The sequence below is a fragment of the Bos javanicus genome, chromosome 11 (genome assembly GCF_032452875.1).
Source record: "Bos javanicus breed banteng chromosome 11, ARS-OSU_banteng_1.0, whole genome shotgun sequence".
Taxonomy (NCBI): domain Eukaryota; kingdom Metazoa; phylum Chordata; class Mammalia; order Artiodactyla; family Bovidae; genus Bos; species Bos javanicus.
This window is the reverse complement of record NC_083878.1, coordinates 87,249,138-87,270,522: the sequence shown is the minus strand read 5'-3', so window position 1 is coordinate 87,270,522 and position 21,385 is coordinate 87,249,138. Positions and strand designations below refer to the sequence as shown.

General features: G+C 51.5%; 1 protein-coding gene across 1 annotated transcript; it reads right to left on the bottom strand.

Annotated features, from left to right (window-relative positions):
• Positions 1 to 1,700: 1,700 nt before the first annotated feature.
• On the bottom strand, positions 1,701 to 20,838 carry CYS1 (cystin 1). Its single transcript, XM_061431386.1, has 4 exons — positions 20,809 to 20,838; positions 19,578 to 20,738; positions 6,885 to 6,937; positions 1,701 to 3,781 (listed from the first exon to the last, which is right to left on the bottom strand). The coding sequence occupies exons 1-4, from the start codon at positions 20,836 to 20,838 to the stop codon at positions 3,676 to 3,678; spliced, it is 1,350 nt and encodes a 449-aa protein (XP_061287370.1). The 3' UTR covers positions 1,701 to 3,675.
• Positions 20,839 to 21,385: the final 547 nt, after the last annotated feature.

The window sequence follows — 21,385 nt, the reverse complement described above, 5'->3', positions numbered from 1 at the left end:
CAGTTTAAACATGAACGTAATAGTAATAGGAATTTCACACTTCTACCCAAGATGGAGTAACAGGAAAAGCCAAATATACTCTCAACACCCAAAGTAACCAGACAAGATTATCAAATGAGAGTTTTCTAGGAACTAGACCTTAGGTCATGAAAGACAGTGACCCTAAGAGACAGGATGTGGTGCAGGGACAGGAACTCATGAGAGACCCAGCAGAGTCCCCAAACTGAGCAGATGGACCTGCGGGTCCGGGGATGCCAAGGTGACGGGGGTGTGGGGTAGGGTGCCAAGGCAGAGAAACAGCCCAGAAAACCCACGAGATCTACAGAGGGGGTGTGTCTAGAGGGGAGGAGAACACCTTGACCCCAAAGGCAAATCGTGCACAGGAGTGCGTGTCCATCCTCTGGGCTGAGGAGTCTACTCACATCGCTTCTCAAAGGCCGACCCGACGTGGCTGGATCGGGGCCCATGGTTGGATCGGGGCTGCGTGGAGAGGCACACATGCCCTGGCCCAGACACTGGGCCAGGACAGTGGCTGGGCCTCGGGCTTGGTGTGCTGGGCACCTGACCCCTGGCGGCCCCTGCTTGGTATTGGAACCTGGGGACATGGCTGTGTGTGTGGATCACAAGAACTGGGACAGGAGGTGCCCAGGTGGTTTTGCTGAGGGACATCCCTACCAGGTGGGGTGGTGGCTTCCCAGGTGGCACGGAGGTAAAGAACCTGCCTGCCAACGCAGAAGACATAGGAAACTTGGGGTCAATCCCTGGGGTGTGGAAGATCCCCTGGAGAAGGGAATGGTAACCCACTCCAGTATTCCTGCCTGGGAAGTCCCATGGACAGAAGAGCCTGGAGGGCTGCAGTCCATGGGGTAGCAAAGAGTTGGACATGACTGAGCGACTGAATAACAACAAGCTTTTCCGGAGCACTGATGAGTGTGTCTCTGCTCACTAGAAACAGAACGTTCTCACTGGTGGAGACCAGATATTGCTACCGGAACCCTGGCGTCTCGTAGAGGGCCGGGCTCAAAGCAGCAGGGGCTCAGAAAATGAGAATGAATGTGGGTTGAACAGACGCTCGTGGGAACTTCCACCCTCCCCTGCAAGCTCAGCCCACCCAGAATGGCAGCCCAGTGAGAATCGGACCCGAGACTTTGGCACATCAAGGGGAGTGTCTTGGGAAAAACTTATTTTAGGTGAGGATGGGGAGCCTGAACTGGGCAGGACCCCTTTGAGAAGGCCTGTGGCTGGCACAATGAAGTCCGTGGCTCCCTCCCCAGGAAGAAGGACACGACATTTCTCAGAGCTGGGGCCGGGGCACATTTTCTAAATTCCTGCGCTTGGGAGCCTCTTAGAGGAACCTGCCACCATACAAAGCAGGAGGCACGTCTGTGGCACTGGGACTTTCCCGGACATCCAAGTGTCACTGTCACTTTCAACACAGAGACGTTTTTCTTCCTGCCTCTGTTTCAGCCACATTCCCTGTGTCCATGAGAAGATCCCACGCTCAGCTCCACGGCAGAAAGCTGCAGCTGAGAGGCAACACCGAGCGACTAAGAGAAGGCCTGGAGCAGAGCTGGGCACCCAGGTGGCTCTGTCCGCACACCTACTGCAAGAAGCACTTGTTACCAGGACTGGCACCCTAGTCCCTGCCACCAAGCGTGATCGGCCTCCCTCCCCTGGACACAGGGTGGCAACACCTCAAAGCTGGGACATGCCGCTTTATTCTCAAACACCATCCAGAAGACACATTTTTTCCTGAATTGGGGGAAAAAAAAATATGAAGACCTGAGAACGACCGCTGTGACTTTTCAGCTTTGATGAAGTGTATTCACCCCATCAGTGACATCAAATGTCATGAGGAATTCTTTTCCTTAATGCTTTTGTCTCGTGAAGGGTTTTATGAGGTTTCCACAGGAAAGTACAAGGTGTCAACTTTCTGGCTGAATTAATTCACCAAATGAATGATGTAAAACTAAACATTTACATCGTTAAAGTCAAGGCCTGGTCTGTCTACTAGGGAGAAACAAAATTTTAACTTCAAAAAGAAGTATCTGTATTATTAAGATAATAACAAATGGTTATCATATCGTATCATATCAAAACAAATGGTTTGGGCTTGGATGAGAAATAGCTCTGGTTTGGGGGAGGTTCTGAGCCAACCCTCCAGGGCGTTTGCTGGAAGGCTCCATGGTTCCATTGAAACCTCGAAGTTTAAAATCTCCCTGCCATGAAACATCTGATCAAAGACACCCTTGCCAAGTCACAGAGGTTTGTGGAAATGCCTGTTTGCCCATTTGGGCAGCAGGCCTGTGGCCTGGGCACGGTGCCAGGTGGCCGTTCCTCGAGCCCCGAGATGCTCCTGCAGGTGACGCCGTGGAGGAATCACCTGTACGCTGGTGGACCAGTTCTGGCTTCGGGAGGCGAATAGGTGCCCTCTACATGCCCTTTTTTACCCATGTCCTGGCCAGGTGCTCTGGAGGGCCTGCCTCCCGGTCTTCTGCCTCCTGGGCTCTTGACAGCCTGCCACCCTGAGCTTTCCGACAGCAGCCACGCTGGGCCCACAGCAGGGGTCTCCCTTCCGGTCAGGCTGCGGGTCTCCCCCCGGGGTCCTCCTGGTTCACAAGGTGTTGGCTTTCTCATTGGTCTGCTGGGGATGTTCTAAGGCTCTTCTGGCCTCACCGCTGTGATTTTCTTCCTTCTACCCGGTGGGAAGAGCAGGCAGCCCTGAGCAGGTGGGACCAGGGCTCAATCCCAGCAGGGGAGGCAGTCCCGTGCCCCCGGGGGACCACAGAGACCAAGGACGCCTGGGATTATGTAATCCCAGATGGTCAGAGCAGGGGGGTGGGGAGCACACCTCTGGGACTCACTTTCTAGAGAGGGGCACCGAGGTCCAGAGTGGGGAAGTCACTGCAGGTTAGTTCGAGGGCAAGGATCAGAACTGGGGACTCTGGCTCTGGTCCCCCACCTATACACACACACACTGCAGGAGCACAGGCCTCTCTCAGGGGAGGGGGGTGGGCTGTGGCTCCGAGAGGCCTCCAGCACCAGGGGAGGAAGATCCAGCCAGGCCGAAGGCTCGGGCTCATCCCCGCCGCTCTGGGCGCGGCTGGGACCCAGCAGCCTGGGTCTTGCCTGGGAACTGCTGAGACTTGCAGACTCACAGGCCGTGCCCCAGACCCATGGAATCAGAATCTGCAACATCTCCAGGAGACTCATTCGCAGACCCAAGGGTGACTCCCTCCAGCTCGGTAAGGCATACCTCCTGGATGTGCCCTCCAGTGGGAGACCTCCCCGGGGCACTGTGGGACGCGTGTGAGGCCCCTAAGCTGCGGCTCTGAGCCACTCTCAGCTAATGAGCCTCCTCCGGAGCAGGTGGCAAGGGGGCATCAGAAAGGGGAAGTGTTTCAGGATCCAGTAGACCCTTGTAGACAGCTCTCTCCGGCACCCACACCTTCCTTCTGCCTGGGTCTGCATGGCTGACCATCTCTTGCCAGCAAGCATGATGGCCAGCAGCCAGCCACGTTCAGAACTGTCTGAATGTGGATTTGAAGAGGCCAGTTGTGAAAGATCTTGGAACATGCGCCCCCCAGCCCAGTTCCGGTCCGCTGGGGCCGGGTCTGGGAGGAATGGCACATTGGTTGGTTGCTGGGTGACGGTGGGGCTGCTGCCGCACTGTCCTCAGCAGCAGTACTCCCGCTCAATGCTGGCCATCAGCTCCTCCTCAGAGTAGTCATATGTGATGGCCGACTGCCTCTCGGGCTTCTTGTGGCAGCTGCCTGGGGCTCTATGGGTGAGAAACACGGACACGGGAAGCAAGATGTTACTACCTTCAAACTCCACATCTCTACTGGACAACCGCAGTGGCCATGGATGGAATTCTGATCCATCCTCAAACTCAGACTGAAAATCTCTGCCCTGGGGACACATCCTCAACCTCTTCCATGAGCAGCTCCTGACTTATTCTTCGGTTTCATCTCCTGCTGTGTAACCCAAGACCTTAGCCTGTGAGGAAGCCGGTGCCGGCAGTGCTTCGGGGCGAGGGCCTGGGGGTCGAAAGACCTGGTTTGCATCCCGGCTCTGCCACTTACTAGCTCAGTGACAGTTTTCTCTAAAATAGAACTGCATTCCTAAGTTCATTCTGAGGCATAAATGAGACCATGCGTGGACGGCATGTGACCCTGAATCTTTCACCCTGCAGAGCCCTCAGAAAGGTGAACTGTGTCGAGATCCTCTATCGGCTGACTCATTCTTGTGTCTGCACCCTCTGGGGGTCTCGCAGGAGCTGGCCCTACAGAACAGGATTTGGCGTGGGGTCCTCTGGATCGTGACCAGGCCCCCTACCCACTGGGCAGTGTATTAAGTGACCAAGTCCTGGCTCCTCATCCCACTGCTGGACTCCAGTTCCCACTGGCCTCAACCCGCAGCCCATGCCCTCTCTGGCTTTCTGGACTTTGCTGTGACCCCAGACTCCCCTGAGGAGGGAGGCTGCCAGCAATCCAGACCCTGGGGAGGGCCTGTGTGGCTTCAGAGCCTGTTTCCCGAGGGTCAGCACAGCCCTGACCGCATCTGCAAGACTCTCTCCCCTTCCAGTCGCTGTGCCAGGACCTGCCTGGGAGTCACCCAGCCCTGAGCCCAGGGCCTAGGGTGGTGCTCAGCACGCTGTCACCAAAGTCTATTGAGGGAGTGAATGAATGAATGAAGTACTCCTGGTGAAGGACATCCTGGAATGTGCGTGTGAGGGAAAGGCACCCATTTGTTTCAAAATAAGAATAAATAGCTAATTCTTTCAAGGTGGAATTTAATCCTCCTAACGTCCTTGGGTTGATGAAAACTGAAAGTCACTGCCAATTATCTTTACAATCAGTAGAAATAGGCAGCTAGGACCGAGCAGTGTGGGCACCAGGCTGGGCCGGTGTCCTCAGCATCGCCATAGGCATGGGTTTCTGGGTCAGCTGAGCAGAGCTGGCCACTGGTACCTGGTCACTGCAGTGGGACCCGGCACCCAGTCCCGCATGGGAGCCCAAGGGGCCGAGTCCCCCTGGAGCTGGTGTGCAAGGCGTGGCCGGTGCTGTCTGCAGAACACGTGAGGGGCAGGGGGCCGTCGGGGTGGATGGGTAGGGATGCTCCAATCTGCTGAGGGAGGTTCTGGCCTTGGCGGGGGGCTGAGTCAGCGTACAAGCTCTCACCGCTTCACCTCCAGGGCCATGATGGAGGTCCAGGGCCCACCCAGCATCCTCCTACTCAACAGCAGTGGCCCTGAGGCAGGAAACAGATGGGCCCCCTCCCCATGGTAAAGCAATTGAGATACATTCTCTCTGTTCTGAAACTCCAAGACGAGAATAGCAGGGCAATTAAGGAAGGAGGCTGTACCTTGCACAAACCACATATTTCTCATTCCCAAAGTCAGGAGACCTCCCCAACCATACATGCATAGAAAAGGCTCCTTGGAGGTCAAAAGAGGAGCAGTGTCAAGGGATGTTCTACCCAGACACCTTTCCGGTAGGATCCATCTTGGCTAAGAGATACCTGTGCATACATGGGAGGATCCTGAGATACATAAAATATGGACATGAACCTGGCAAATCAGAATGATTGGCCAAAGGAAAATTGGGAGAAAATATCCCATAAAAGTGGGGAAAGGAATGGCAACCCACTCCAGTGTTCTTGCCTGGAGAGTCCCATGGACAGAGGAGCCTGGCAGGCTGCAGTCCAGGGGTCGCAAAGAGTCGGACACGACTCAGTGACTAAACCACCACCACCACCATCCCATAAAAGTAATTTAAACTACCGTGAGAGCGCCGCTCAGCAACTCAGGGACTCTCCCTCTGAGTCTGTCTGTTTCTATCCACGGACTGCACTCTTTTCCCTCCTAATCAATACTTGACTTGCTTCACTATTTTTCATCTTTGTGGATATTTTTCCTGCAAAGCTGAAGGGCCAGGGTCCCTGTCACTGACCACTGGTCTAGTGGCCAGGATCTGGTGCTCTCAATGCCGTGACCCAGCCCATCTCTGGCTGGGAACCCAACCCCCACCCCAATCTGGTGCAGGCCAGGCCACCTACAGCTCTTGGTTTCAGCCCTCCTTCTCCCCCAGACTCTATTCTAAATGCTACCAGCCTGTGTCCGGGGTCCTGTTCACACCTCCACATCTTGCTTGTGGCTCTAGCCACCTGGCGCACTCCTGCCCTCCTCGGTGAAACCACTTGTCCTTCAAGCCATTTAAGCCTCAGCTCCTCCACGAGCCCTCCGGCTGTTTCTGTCCCCTCTTGGACCTCCCTTGAGCCCATCTGAAGAGACCTCACTCTTCAAGGAAAGGTTTGTTAAATAAGGCAAATGTTTGTTAAATAAGGGGAACCAGCAAGGTTCTGGCCCCGCAACCATTTGGAATTGGTAATAAAAATAGCTGTTGAGCCTGCGTTTTCACTGCTTCTCACATCCATGGTCTTGAGCACCACCATCCCCTGTGTCCCAAGGACAAAGGCCATCACGGTGACTCCTTAGAGACGAGAAAGCAAGGGCAGATGGGCTGGGGCCCAGGTCAGCCCAGCCCAGCCCCCAGGTGCAGTGTGCTCCAGGGGCCCGGGGAATCCTCACACAGCCCAGGGTTGTGCCAACACCTGATGGCTGGAGTCCTCAGCTGACACTTTCCAGGGGGTTTAAATGTGTTTTCCTGCTAACACTGTAATAGGATTACTGGGGACCCACCCATCACCCCTCTAGTCTGGAAACTCCTGAAGGCCAGGACCGCGCCTCATTCACAGATGAGCATTGCACAGTTTCTGAGTGAATGAGTGAGGGCAGGCGCAGAGATGCAGGTGCTTGGGGGGTGGCAGAGGAGGGGAGCTGTGATTTCTTGCAGAGATGCACCTCCCTGCCCCATACTTACTCAGAGATACAGCTGCCCTCTGGGTGGTCTTCAGTGCTCCGCTTTGGGGACACCTTGAGAAGGACAAACGGAAGAGGCATCAGAAGGTTGTCCGTGATGCAGCCTGCCTTTGCACTGGCTTCCTGCTGACACAGAGCTGCCGCGTTCAACCATGGCTAATAAACCAGAGCTGGAAAGTGGAAAGGCTCCCTTACTGTCTAGCTCCAACTGCCTGTTCGGTAGGTGGGAAACAGGCTGGGAGAGGGGAGTGACCTACACAACTCAAAACAAGAGACCCCCCGCCCTTTCCTCCCTGGGAGCTACTGGCCAGCAAGCCCCCACCTCTCACTCTGGGAGTGGAGGTCCTGATGTCCACCCAAGCCCTTGCCTGGCAGCCTGCCCTGCTGCTCTGCTGTACCTTGTCTGTCCGGAGTCAGGAGTGCACAGGCGTCACTCACGTCTGTCTGCAAACTCTCCCAATGATCTATGCCTGTCCTGTCGCCAGCACCGCCCCGTCTCAATGACCACAGCTTCAAATGAAGCTGGATTGGTCCTGGTTCTTTGCACTTCCAAACGCGTGTGTTATAGTCAGCTTGTCCCCCTTGGGGCTTTTGTTGGGGTTGAATCAATATACAAATCATTCCAAGCAGACTTGATATCTCTTTTTAAAAATTGGAGTATAATTGCTTTACAATATGGTGTTGGTTTCTGCTGTACAATGAAGTGAATCCAGTGTAAGTATACATATATCCTCTCCCTCTTGAGCCTCCTTCCCCCCATCCCCCCTCTATGTCATCACAGAGCACCAAGCTGAGCTCCCTGTGCTATACAGCATCTTCCTACTAGCCACCTGTTTTATACATGGTACTGTACAGATATGGGCTTCCCTGGTGGCTCAGACAATAAAGAATCTGCCTGCAATGCGGGAAACCTGGGTTCGATCCGTGGGTTGAGAAGATCCTCTAGAGGAAGGCATGGCAACCCACTGTAGTATTCTTTCCTGGAGAATCCTATGGACAGAGGAGCCTAGTGGGCAGTCCATGGGGTCGCAAAGAGTCGGACGTGACTGAGCGACTAAGCACAGAAGCACACAGCACAGTGTGTATATATATATTGTCACTTTCTCAAGTCACCCTGCCCTCCCTTCCCCTTCCCCATGTCATAATCTCTATAATAACAAGCCTTCCAGTTTATAAACAGGGAACATCTCTCCATTTGTTTAGGATTTCTTTAATGTCTTTTAAGAAGTCTTAATCATTTTCACTGTAGAAGTCATAGACACCTCTTTTTAAACCAATTTCTAGATACTTGATAATATCTTTTTAAAATAAAATTTTATCTTCTCCCTGCTTGTTTGTGCAGAGATACGATTGAAATACATACATTTCGTGTTCAGCAGTTTTACTAAGCTCTCTTAATTAGCCCTAATAATTTATTTGTAGATTCTTTTGGACTTAATTTCTTCCCACTCACATTATGTGGGAATAATGGCCATTCAGTTTTGTCCCTTTCTGATCCTTCCATATTTTCCCCCAAGCCTTCCTGCACTGGCTGGGACATCCAGTACTACCTTGAAAAGAAGTCATGATAATAGGCATCTCTGCCTTGTTCCTGTAGTGAAAGGGGAAGACTTAAGTATTTCAAATGTAATATTAGTTTTGCTGTGGCTTTTTTCTCAAGCTGTCTTTCATCAGATCCCGGTCTCTCTGTGCTGGTCATTTCTTCAGCTCTGTTTTACAGGGCACTGATCTCTAAATCTCTAATTTCCTGTTCACCCAAACCATCAGAATCTCATTTTGTTTACTGTGTTTTTCATTTCTACAAGTTCTATTTGGTCGTTTTTCAAATATGCTAGGTCAATTTCTATAGGTTCTTCTCCACAAATAAACATGCATGTGTGCTCAGGCGCTTCAGTCGTGTCCGACTCTTTTGCAACCCCACAGACTATAGCCTGCCAGGTTCCTCTATCCATGGGATTCTCCAGGCAAGAATGCTGGAGTGGGTTGTCATGCCCTCCTCAGGGGATCTTCTCAACCCAGGGATGGCACCTGTGTCTCCTGCATCCCCTGCAGTGCAGGTGGATTCTTTAACATTGTTGTTTTTGTTCAATCGCTCCGTTGTGGCCGACTTTTTGTGACCTTATGGACCACAGCTTGCCAGGATTTCCTGTCCTTCACCATCTCCCGGAGTTTGCTCAAACTCATGTCGATCGAGTCAGTGATGCCATCCAACCATCTCATCCTCCTGTCGTCCCCTTCTCCTCCCACCTTCAATCTTTCCCAGCATCAGGGTCTTTTCAAATGAGTCAGTTCTTCTCATCAGGTGGCCAAAGTACTGGAGCTTCAGCTTCAGCATTAGTCCTTCCAATGAATATTTAGGGTTGATTTCCTGTAGGATTTACTGGTTTGGTCTCCCTGCAGTCCGAGGGACTCTCTAGAGTCTTCTCCAACACCACAGCTTGAAAACATCAATGCTTTGGCGCTCAGCCTTCATTATGGTCCAACTCTCCCATCTGTATACAACTACTGGAAAAACCATAGCTTTGACTATACAGACCTTTGTTGGCCAATAACCTTTGGAAATTCAAATAAATAACTGAGGCCCTCACTAACCTATTTTAGTTGTTTTTGTTTCTTCTGATTTTCACTTGGCTCTCTGAAAGTATTAGTTTCTCAGTCATGTCTGACTCTTTGCAACCTCATGGACTGTAGCCCACCAGGCTCCTCTGTCCATGGAATTCTCCAGCAAAGAACACTGGAGTGAGTTGTCATTCCCTCCTTCTCCAGGGGATCTTCCCGACCCAGGGATCGAGTCTGGGTCTCCCACATAGCAGGCAGATTCTTTACCGTCTGAGCCATCAGGAACAACTCTCTGGGTGGTTGATTATTTTTTCTTGTCTGATGCTCATTATCCTTGAAAACCCTTTGTGGGTGTTCTCTGAGGCCTGAGAGGAAGATGCCTTCCTCTGGGGAGGACATCCACTTGCTCTGTTCAGGCACTAGGGGGCACTCTCAGTCTGGGCCCACTTGAAATTAAATCCAGCAAGCTGGAGAAGGCAAAGGTGGGATGATTTGAGAGAATAGCACTGAAACATGTATATTATCATATGTGAAACAGATCACCAGTCCAGATTCGAAGCATGAGACAGGGTGCTCAGGGCTGGTGCACTTGGATGACCCTGAGGGATGGGATGGGGAAGGAGGTGGGAGTGGGGTTCAGGATGGAAAACACACGTACACCCATGGCTGATTCATGTGAATGTATGGCAAAAACCACCAAAATATTGTAAAGTTATTAGCCTCCAATTAAAATAAATAAATTAAAAAAAATATTTCAGGGAGAAACATCAATAACCTCAAATGTACAGATGATACCACCCTTATGGCAGAAAACAAAGAAGAACTAAAGAGCCTCTTGATGAAAGTAAAAGAGCAGAGTGAAAAAGTTGACTTAAAGCTCAACATTAAGAAAACTAAGATCATGGCATCTGGTCCCATTACTTCATGGCAACTAGGTGGGGAAACAGTGACAGACTTTATCTTTTTGGGCTCCAAAATTACTGCAGATGGTGACTGAAGCCATGAAATTAAAAGATACTTGCTCCTTGGAAGAAAAGTTACGACCAACCTAGATAGCATATTAAAAAGCAGAGACATTACTTTGCCAACAAAGGACTGTCTAGTCAAAGCTATGGTTTTTCCAGTAGTCATGTATGGATGTGAGATTTGGACTATAAAGAAAGCTGAGTGCCGAAGAATTGATGCTTCTGAACTGTGGTGTTGGAGAAGACTCTTGAGAGTCCCTTGGACTGCAAGGAGAGCCAACCAGCCCATCCTAAAGGGAATCAGTTCTGAATATTCATTGGAAGGACTGATGCCGAAGCTGAAGCTCCAGTACTTTGGCCACCTAATGAGAAGAACTGACTCATTTGAAGAGACCCTGATGCTGGGAAAAATTGAAGGCAGGAGGAGAAGGGAACGACAGAGGATGAGATGGTTGGATGGCATCGCCAACTCAATGGACATGAGTTTGAGTAAACTCCGGGAGTTGGTGATGGACAGGGAGGCCTGGCGTGCTGCAGTCCATGGGATCTCAAAGAGTTGGACGGACATGACTGAGCGACTGAACTGCACTGCACGGATTCAGGTATTTTGGATCAGCCAGGTGATGGGAACTGGGGCTGCAGACCTAAGGGATAGCTAGACTATGGCTTCTGTGCCCTCCTGCACTGTTCTGTGCTGTGACACTCGCCTTGCAATCCCGTGAGGGTCCTGAACGTACGAGTGAAGGATTTACTCTTAGTCTCTGTTTTCACTGGGCCCTAAACTCTGTCCCCTTTACTGTTGGACATGGTCAGACCCAGAGCTCACGTTCACCTGAGGCAAGCACAGCCCGGTGGGTCACCTGCCTCTCTGGATTCTGCCTTCCTTAGATCCGGGCTGGTAATTCCTCACTGTCTCATGAGCCACTTTATGCTTCAAAGATACTCTTATCACATTAGTTATACCCAGAATATTAAACCGTCTTCAGCAGAGGGGCTTGTCTGAATAAGCTTCTTCACTGTGTTCCCCAGCATAAGGCACTTGACACTGTGGAATCCAGCCTTTGACCTGTGAAGCTGAGCAAGGCCACAGCCCATCCAGACGTCAGCCTACGTTGTGCAACAGATCCCCCTTGGCACAAGCAGCATCCTAAATACAGACTGCGGCTGTCAAGAACCCAGTCTTCCAGGAGCCCATAGCACATGGGGCGTGTCTCATAAAGATGCAATGTGATGCCACGTGATGAATTCTATAGCTGAGTTATAAGGTGCTGGGAGGTGCTGGGAAAGCCTACACTCTGCAACAGGAGGGAAAACCAACTCTGAATGGGAAAAACTCTTTCGAGAAGAGTGGAATGAATAACATTTAGCTGGAGTTTTGAAAGATTAGGAGTTTACCAGATGGAAAGGAATAGAAGGGTACTCTGGATAAGGAAAAGCATATGCAAATATGTGGAGTCATCAAAGGCTGTGAATAAGTCTTCATTCATTAACTCCCACGTGCCCTGCTGGGCGCAGGGTTCTATTGCCCATAAAGGATATGATATCCCTGCCCAGAGCAGCCCACATGAGGACACAACTGGAGAAAAACCCAGCGCTGTTAACATTAACATCAGTTAATCCTCCCCAACAAGAATATCACTTCGCCTAAAGTTTACAGATCTCTACGCAGGGCACACAATAAACATAAAATAGTTCCTGAATCAGATTCAATGTCACTTTGATGGGTAGTCATAATTGGAGAAGACAATGGCACCCTACTCCAGTACTTTTGCCTGGAAAATCCCATGGATGGAGGAACCTGGTGGGCTGCAGTCCATGGGGTCGCTAAGAGTCAGACATGACTGAGCGACTTCACTTTCACTTTTCACTTCCATACTCTGGAGAAGGAAATGGCAACCCACTCCAGTGTTCTTGCCTGGAGAATCCCAGGGACTGGGGAGCCTGGTGGGCTGCCATCTATGGGGTCGCACAGAGTCGGACACGACTGAAGCGACTTAGCAGCAGCAGTAGCAGCATAATCCTGAGTTTGTCTATATAGCAGTTGGTGTAAGAGTAAAAATAGCACAATGCAGAAAAGGGTTCAAGGCCCAGTTTTGCCACTTAATCATGATGTGCCTTTGGGTGGACTGTGAGGCTCTATGAGCCTCAGTTTACTCATCTGTGTAATAGGTACTTAGCCTTGAGGGCCACAGAGAGAAGACAGATTGTCTGTCTCATCCTTAGTATAATACCTGCAAACACCATGACAAACATCTGACCCAGTGTCCAGCCCAGAGTAGCCTCTGACCTGGCCCAGCGAGAAGAGAACCTGAAGGCATGAGGAGGAGGAGAGCCCAGGGAAGATCTTGTGTTTGAGGCCTGAGAGGTTCAGGACAGCACTTTCTTCCCTAAGAAACTAGTGTTTCTTGGGGATTGTTACCTGAGGTGCTGAATAGAAGCGAGCTGACCCCAGGTATATCTGACCACACAGGCCCCGTGGTGTGGTCCACGGTGGCTAATCCGCTACTGTGGGCATCCCATGCCCTGGCTAGAAGAGCCTGTCCTGCCCACCTGGCGCTCTCTCCATGTGGAGTCAGGCTGCACAGCGAAGGTGCACAGACTTGGTCCTGGGATACCTGAGGGGCCACGGGGGCTGCTGGATGCTGGAGATCTGCCAGGTGGAGTCAGTGTTCCCCAAAGATTCCCTTGAAAATTCACCGTGCCTCTGGGGAGTGCAAAGATGAAGAGGAGATGCTTCTCACATCAGCAAGGAATTCACAGTGGGAAGAGGGGGTGATGAACACGAGAGCAAGCAGGGGAAATCACATGCATGCACACACACACACTTGCACACACACACACATGCTCACCTCTTCTGCCTCCTGAAACAGCCCATTTCATCTCAGGCAGCTCAGACTATCTGAAAATTCTTTTAAATTTCTTTTTAATAAAAAATTAATTGTGGTGCAATACACAGAATCTAAAATGTACGATTTTAACCATTTTTAAGTGTACATTTCAGTACTAGGTGCATTTACATTGTTTTACAACCAACCTCCCAAACTCCTTTCATCTCACAAAACTGAAACCTGTCCCCAGTAAACAACTCTCACCCCACAATCCCCAGCAATCACCATCCTGCTTTCTGTCCTACAAGAGTGACTCCTCTGGACACCCCACCTAAGTGGAAACATGCAATATTTGTCATCTTGTGCCTGGCTCATTTCACTTAGCATAATGTCCTCAAGGCTCATCCATGTTGTAGCCTATGTCAGGACTTACTTCCTTTTTAAGGTGGAGTAATATTCCCCTGTACGTATATACCATGTTTTGTTTATCCATTCATCCATCAAGGGACACTTGGGTGGCTTCTGCCTTTTGGTTATTGTGAATAATGCTCTTATGAATATAAAGCCTCCTACCTTCAGTTCTCTCAGGCACATAAGAAAGCTTTCTTTTACTGACACCAATCTGCCTCCCTGCAGTTTTCAGTCGCTGAGCTTAGTTATAGTCTCAGGGACAACACAGAAGAAAAGTAATACTTTTTACCCAACCATTCTTTAGCAATTTTTTTCATGAAGTCATCCAGTAGGGACCCTAGTTCTTTCTTGCCCATTTCTGCTGGAACCAGCTTTTGTCATCACCAGATGGGGGCTTTTCCTTTCATCACTAGATTTTGTAAGGGTTGTTCAGATATAGTTTCTGCCCTCAGGAGGACAGCTGAGGGACTTCCCTGGAGGTCCAGTGGTTAGAACTCCATGCTTTCACTGATGAGGGCCTGGATTCAATCCCCGGTTGGGCAACTAGGATCCCATAAGCAAAAAAAAAAAAAAGGCAACTGAGTGAAAGACTGCTCAGATTGGAATCAAACATTTGCATAATCACCCTATTTCCACTTCCCTGAGCTGTTCTACTCACTATTGAGGGTGACACGCTGCTGGCCAAGCAAGATGGCAATGACGTATGAGGTTCATTGCGTACGAGGACTGGACACCCTGAAGCTGCGCTCAAACGGAAGATCATACTCTTTCTTTTATAACTTTCCTGACAGTTCAGCTTTGTGTTTTCACTTTTTCACCTGTGTTCCTTTCTGCGCTTGTGGTTTGCAAGTGTGGTTCTTTCTCTTGTTAATCTGTCTGTAACTTGACTTAGATGCAAAATGCATTAGACACCCTCCCAGCTTGACCCACCCTGGATTTCCCAGAAGATCCAGCTGGTGGAAGCTTCGCAGGAGCTTGGATGAACAGCAAAGACACAGCAGCCCCTGGTGGCCACTCCAGGCCGAGTGCAGACGCAAGCTGCCGCCTCCAGCCAGCTGCCTGCATGCCTGTCCTGGTCAGTAGGACAGACTTCTGTCCAGCCCCAGGGAGGCTATGGCGCCTGGGCTGGGGCCATGGGAACCGGGCTGAGCTCAGGGCGAGCGTGTGACGTGTCATCACTCTGGGTCTTGGGGAGGCTGAATCACACCACACCATGGCAGAATGAGAAGCAGGAAGCATATGTGGAAGAAATGAATAAGATGATTTCTTAAAGCCTCCCATGTCTCTTATAACTAGGGGTTTTGGAAAAAAAGTGAAGTATCTATAGAAAATCCAGTGCATATTTTATTTAACAATATGTGGAAATTCCATGGACAGAGGAGCCTTGTGGGCTACAGTCCATGGGGTTGCAAAGAGTTGGACAACACTGAGTGACTAAACCACCACCTTTATATCCTGCTTCTTTTGTTCTTAACATTTAGGTTTTAACAGTTTTATACATGTATATGTACACATATCAATAATATATATAATTAACAGGGGACAAGCTGTAGACATTTAAATAATACAATTTGATAGGTTTTGACACGTGTATAGGACATGGCAACCCACTCCAGTATTCTTGCCTGGAAAATTCCACGGACAGAGGAGCTTTGTGGGCTATAGTCCATGGGGCTACAAAGAGTCAGTTACAACTAAGGGACTGAGCACACACACACTATGATCTTACTGACATAAAAGATATGCACAAAAGAGAGAAAACTGGAAGGAACCACATCAAATTGTATCAGTAATATCTGCAGAGTTTATTCGGAAATCTTTATTTCCTTTATATATTTATATACGTATTTTTGTTTTGTTTTCTCACTTTTCTACAATGAGCAAACATTCTTTTATAATTGTAAAGTGAAGCTAATTATAGGGCTCATCTTTTTATTTAAACCCTTTCATAAGTAAGGTCATTTTAAGGTTTTTTTTTTTAATTGGAGAGAACAGCCAAGAACAAAATTTTTCTCATGCACATGTATATTACCTATTCTAAATTCAAAAATAAACACTTAAAAGTAAGCATAACCTTTGCTGGGTTGGACTCATATTCAGTGACTGGGACACATCTTTACAGTCAGGGAAATGGGCGAAGGTTCCTAGATCCAGGGAATGGAGACTTATTTCAGAGAAAAACTGAGCCCCAGAGAAGTTGGGGAACAAGTGAAAATCCCTCCTGATGGCAAATTGGCTCAGTCAAAACTCTAACTGAACTTCCCTGGTGGTTCGGTGGCTAAGTACTGTGCTTTCATTGCAGGGGGCCCGGGTTCCATCCCTGGTTTGGGAACTAGATCTTAACGTGCCACAACTAAGAGGTCACATGCTGCAACTAAAGATCCTGAGTGCTGGAAAGAAATTCTAATATACACAGGGCTCTGCAGAGGGTGTGTTCAGAAAGACTCGGACTGGCTCTTTCCAACTGCATGGCCTTGGCCAAGTTAACTGCCTCTCTGGGGCTTCTCCCCTCCCCTATGACATTAAGTTAGAGGAAAGTGACAGCAATTTGGCAAGGACCTATTCTGACAAGGATTAAGTAAAACACTGGATGTTAGGAGCGGGCTCTCGGAATAGCCTGAGTAAATAGTGTCTGTATTACAACATATTAACGATTTCTGAGCAACTGTAAGTGAACCTCAGAGCTCTCTGTTTAGTAGAAATCAAAATTGGTACAGGACAGGGACCAGACCTCATTCTGGGCCTTTTTCATTTTTGTTCTTCTGCCTCTGCCCCTGGGTGACCAGCAACATGCTTACATGCACAGGCTCATGAAAACGCTCAAAGAAAAGGATGCTGGTGACAGGTGTATTAAATAAATAATTGGGAGTCTCACAACTTTCAGTAAAAATGGTATTATCCCTAAGCATATAAACATCTGAATGAACAAGGAGGCTGCCAAAAATAACATTCAGGGCATATTATGAGGGCAAGGTGGAGTACCTTTATCAGACAAAATAAAGGTTCTGATGAGTTTGCATGAGGAACACTCGGGATTACTGAATGTTAAAAAAAAGTCATTTGGTTGTAATTAATAAATGACTATGTACTTTTTTTAAAAAGTCATTTGGTAAAGAAAAATGGGCCAGGCATTAGAGCTGCTGTGAGTAGAGCATTGGAAGTGCTAGACACCTGGAAAATGAAAAAGGCATGGAACATTCCAGATTGTACACGTGGAAAACGAAAAAGGCATATAACATTCCAGGTTGTCTGTTGATGGGACCTGGCAGACTTGCTACAAACTGCTCCCTCCACTCACTGGCAGTGTGGCTTTGGGTATGTGATCATTCTCTAGGACTAAAACGGCTTTGTTTATAAAACAGAGAAAGCACTATTTACCTATTTATTAATAACTCAGAGTCTTAGAAAATGTGCAGTAGCCAGAGACCCAATTAAAGGGCATAAACTATAAAGCAGAAAGGCTTAGACTCCACACTTGGCCATATGTGCACGCGTGCATGCTAAGTCGCTTCATTTGTGTCCAAATCTTTGCAACCCCATGGACTGTAGCCCACCAGTCTCCTCTGTCCGTGGGACTCTCCAGGCGAGAATACTGCAGTGGGTTGCCATTTCCTTCTCCAGGGTATCTTTCTGACCCAGGGATCGAACCTGAGTCTTTTATGTCTCCTGCATTGGCAGGAGGGTTCTTTACCACACTAACGCCACCTGGGAAGCCCCCACACTTGGCCATACAAGTAGCTAACTTTCTACCTGAGACCTCTAGAGCCAGGACATGAAGCACCTTCAGCCGTTTTACTCAGTCTCCCCAGAACTGAAAAGAATGGATAGGATTTGGGAGCATCTATTCTGCTGTAATAATCTAGGACTCCAGGATTTATTCAAGAAATATCTACGGCACAGAAGATATATACTATCCACACACAAAAGAGCAGCACAGCTGGGAACTTCACCTCCTAATGTCTCTTGACTCCATCTCCCCTTCAGCCCTCTAACTGCCCTGCTTCACTCAGGACCTGCTTGTGTGGACCGCTCCAGCAGTCCCGTGAGCCATCTTGCCCCTTGTCTTACTGGGCCCAGTTCATCCTCCCCATGGCTGTTGGCCTAACCTTCCTGAGACACAAAATACCACTCCTCTTAGCCCTTCAAAATACCCACGGTTTTTATGATCAAGTCCAAATGCCTCAACCCGGAACACTCCTAGCATGACATGTCTGGAGCCTGGCATTCATCCTTCCCACCCTCTTCAACTCCACTGTTAGCACCCACACCCTGGGTACCATGTGCCCCAACCACCATTGCTCGCACTCAGGATTCTCTTTGCCCAAATGCTCTTCACTGCTTGTTTGCCCGGCTAGCGCCATAGACCCTTCCAGATCCAGGTCAAGCCCTGTCCTGCTGGGATGCTGATGTGACTTCTCCAGGGGACCGGCTCCTCCTCCAGTGGACTCTCTAGACGGACTGCCCACCGGTGTTCCACTCTGTGGATCTCTCTCGCCCATTACACTGTGAACTTCTTTAGGGCAAAGACTGTGCCATCTGTGTTCATCTCAAGAACCCAGAGTGATGCCCAGCACACAGCAGATGCTCAAACAATACTTGAGAAATGACTGAAAGGGTGAATAAGGCAGCCTCAGCACCCTAGGAATTTCTAAGATACTCAGCCAATGAGGGTGGGACAGGGGGTGGGATGGGACACTCTCTTTCAGTTTTCATTTTCACTTCTGAAACTTCCAAAGCACTTGAAAACTGAACACAAAGATTGCTTCCATGCCACCTCAGAATTTCCCACGAATTTCTCAACTGTTTATCCCTTTTGAGGGTTATATAACGGAACACTGATGTAATCCTAAAGGAATCTTGTTATATAATTCGCTCCCTCTTGCTGCAGCTCACTTTGGGAGGGTAGCAGGGCATGGGCGGGAGGTGGTCAGGGGAGGAAGACCCTGCACCGTCTAGGTTGGCTCAGTCCTTTCCACCTCTCCCCACCTCCATCTCACCGAGGAGCTTCCCACTTTCTCCTGCTTGGTGGCTGCCCCCAAGACACTTCCCTCCTGTCCCCAACAGTCGTTGAGTGTGGCCTGTGGGACTCCAGGGCAGGGGGCCGTCTTGTACATCCTCCTCAAGCCAGTGAACTGATCCTACTGATCTCCTTCATTCAGTTCTGCCGGAGTGGTGGCTATTGCCAAAAGAGAGTGCTCATTTGTATTGTCTTTTTCTAGAACAGCGGGGATGTTATTACAAGTGTTCTGGAAGAGAGAAGAGGGAAGCCAAAAAGAAATTGCACAGCATCTTAAAAATAGCTAGCAGGGTGCGAGTTGCTTGACAACTCGTGAAGTTGGCAAAGATCCTGACGCGTCTGTTGGGCGCCGGGCTTTGCTACCACTGTTTGGCTACTGGTCCCATTTCCTAGGATTCTTCTCTGACAGTGCCCTGGAGGTTGGCTGAGGGGGGAGGTACCAGAGAGACAAGCATCCCCCTGGCCAGCTCCTACCTAGGTTGGAAGGAGCCACAGTTTAAAAAAAAAAAAAAAAAAAAGTTGACCTCTGGCCAGAAGAAAGCCCAGGAGATGCTTTTCTGCTAAGGGATGTCTGGGTCCCTGCCAACCCCCAAGTTGGAGGCAGTTAAACCAGCACCCAGAGGAGGCAGAGAGACTCAGAGGGGATGTCTGGGAAGGAGAGGCCGTGCGATCAGCAAGAGACCCGGTGGGATTCGGGGACGGCCAGACGGTGGGTGACACAGGGCAACGGGGACAGGGCATCGTGCAAGCCCAGGGAGCCTGGCAGGGACTGGGGGCGGTGGGAGGAAGAGGAGCGAGCAGGGAGCGCACGGCGGGACGGCGCCAGGGGCTGGGGGACAGGGCGCGGGGTGTGGGCCGGAGGGGAGGGCACCCCCGCCCTGGGCGGGAACGGGCGCCGCGGCCCCCACACTCACCGGGCTCCCGGCGCCGGCTGCGGGTCTGGGCCGCGCCGGGCCCCGCGGGGCCAGCTCCCCGGGGCCCCAGCCCGCCGACTCGGCCAGCAGCTGGTCCAGCAAGCGCAGGGTCTCGTCCCCGCCGTCGGGGGGCGCCGCGGGGCCGGGATCAGTGCCGGCCGCCGCCTCCTGGGCCTCCTCCCGGGCCGCCGCCGCCGGCGCCGAGACCGGCGGCCCAGTCCCGCCCTCCGGGGCTGCCCCGTCGGGCCCCGCCGGCCGGCTGTCGGGGCTGCGCAGACGCCGCAGGGCGCGGCCGCTCCGGCTGCTGCCGCTGCCCATGGCGCGCGGGCGGAGCGGGCCGGCGGCGGGGCGGGAGGAGGCCCGGGGGCGCGCCGCTCGGCCGGGGGCGGGGGGAGGAGATCCCGGGCCCGGGACGCGATTGGGAGCGGGACGGCGGGGCGGGGGCGCGCCGGGCCGGGAAGAGGGGGTGGAGGTGATCCCGGGCCCGGGACGCGATTGGGGGAGGGGATGCGAGCCGAACCGGGAGCGGGAGGTGCGGGGGGCGCGCCGGGCCGGGGCTCGGGGGGTGGAGGTGATCCCAGGTCTGGGACGCAGTTGGAGGCGGGGATGCGAGCCGGGCCGGGGGCGGGGCGAAGCCGCCGGTGCTGGGAGAGCGGGGCCTGATGTCGCGGTGAGGGGACCAGAGCCCGGGACCGGGGGGAACGTGCGAGTAGGCGCGACTGAGGGCCGGGGTGCTGAGCCCGGCCCGGGGCAGGAGGAGGGGCCGGGCTGGGGACGAGATCCCGCGGCGAAGAGGTGGCCGGGGGCGGCTGAGAGCGGGATGCTGGCCGGGGCCTGGCGGTGGGGGCCGAGACCCGGGGAGGTGGTTTGGGGGCTGGTGAGCGCTCTAGGGGAGCCGGCGGCCGGGAGTGGGGACCGAGGGCCGGGTCTGGGGGCACTGGCTCGGGGACGAGGGCACTGGAGCCCGGCATCCTCTCCTCCTCCGACTCCTTCCTCCTCGCCCCTCCCCACCTTGGGTCCTGCGCTTTCTTGCGGGGGTCTGCCCTCCAGTCCCTGGCTCCTGGGGACTAGGGACCCTCCTACTCCCCGCAACCAGTTAAGAACTGAACACCCTGGAGCCCCTACCGGCGCTCGGGCTAACTCGGCCGCGCTTTTTCGTTCCTTTATGGAAAGCACTGCAGAGGCCAACCCGGCTTGCCTGCGGTGGTGATGCGCGCGGAGATGACTCCACGGTCCGGTCCAGCCCCAGTGTGGAGCGCATGGGGACGTCACCTGTCCCAGCCTCCTGTTCCTCAAAGATTGAGTTGGGGGAGGGGGAGGACGGTAAGGATACCTCTGAGGATGGAGTAAGATGACACAGGTGCAGGGCCTCGCACCCTTTCATTTCTGCCCTTCTCCCTCGCGTGCATGGACAGACCTAAGACAGGACAGAAGGAGGGAAAGGAGCGACGCTCTCGGACCGACTACCCCCTCCAGCCTTTCAGCTGGGAGCTGGCAGCAGGAAGTGGTGCCCTGGGTTTCCTGTCCCGCGGCTCCTGCCCCAAAGGCGATCTGGTACCTCATTAGAAACCCTCATCAGAAAGGTAACCACTTTTGAGAAAGAAAACATTTAAAAGGAGACACAGAAAGCATTCTCTCTCCACGCAGGGAAAAAGCCAGTAGGCACTGATCATAATTAATTCTAGCTTTTGGTCACTGGATAGTAAAAAGAAAGAACAAAAACGTTTATTGTTTTTAAGTGAACCAACCCCAAAAGAAGAACAGCAAACAGGCCAGACGTGTCCAGTTCAAACTGAAACCGATGGTGT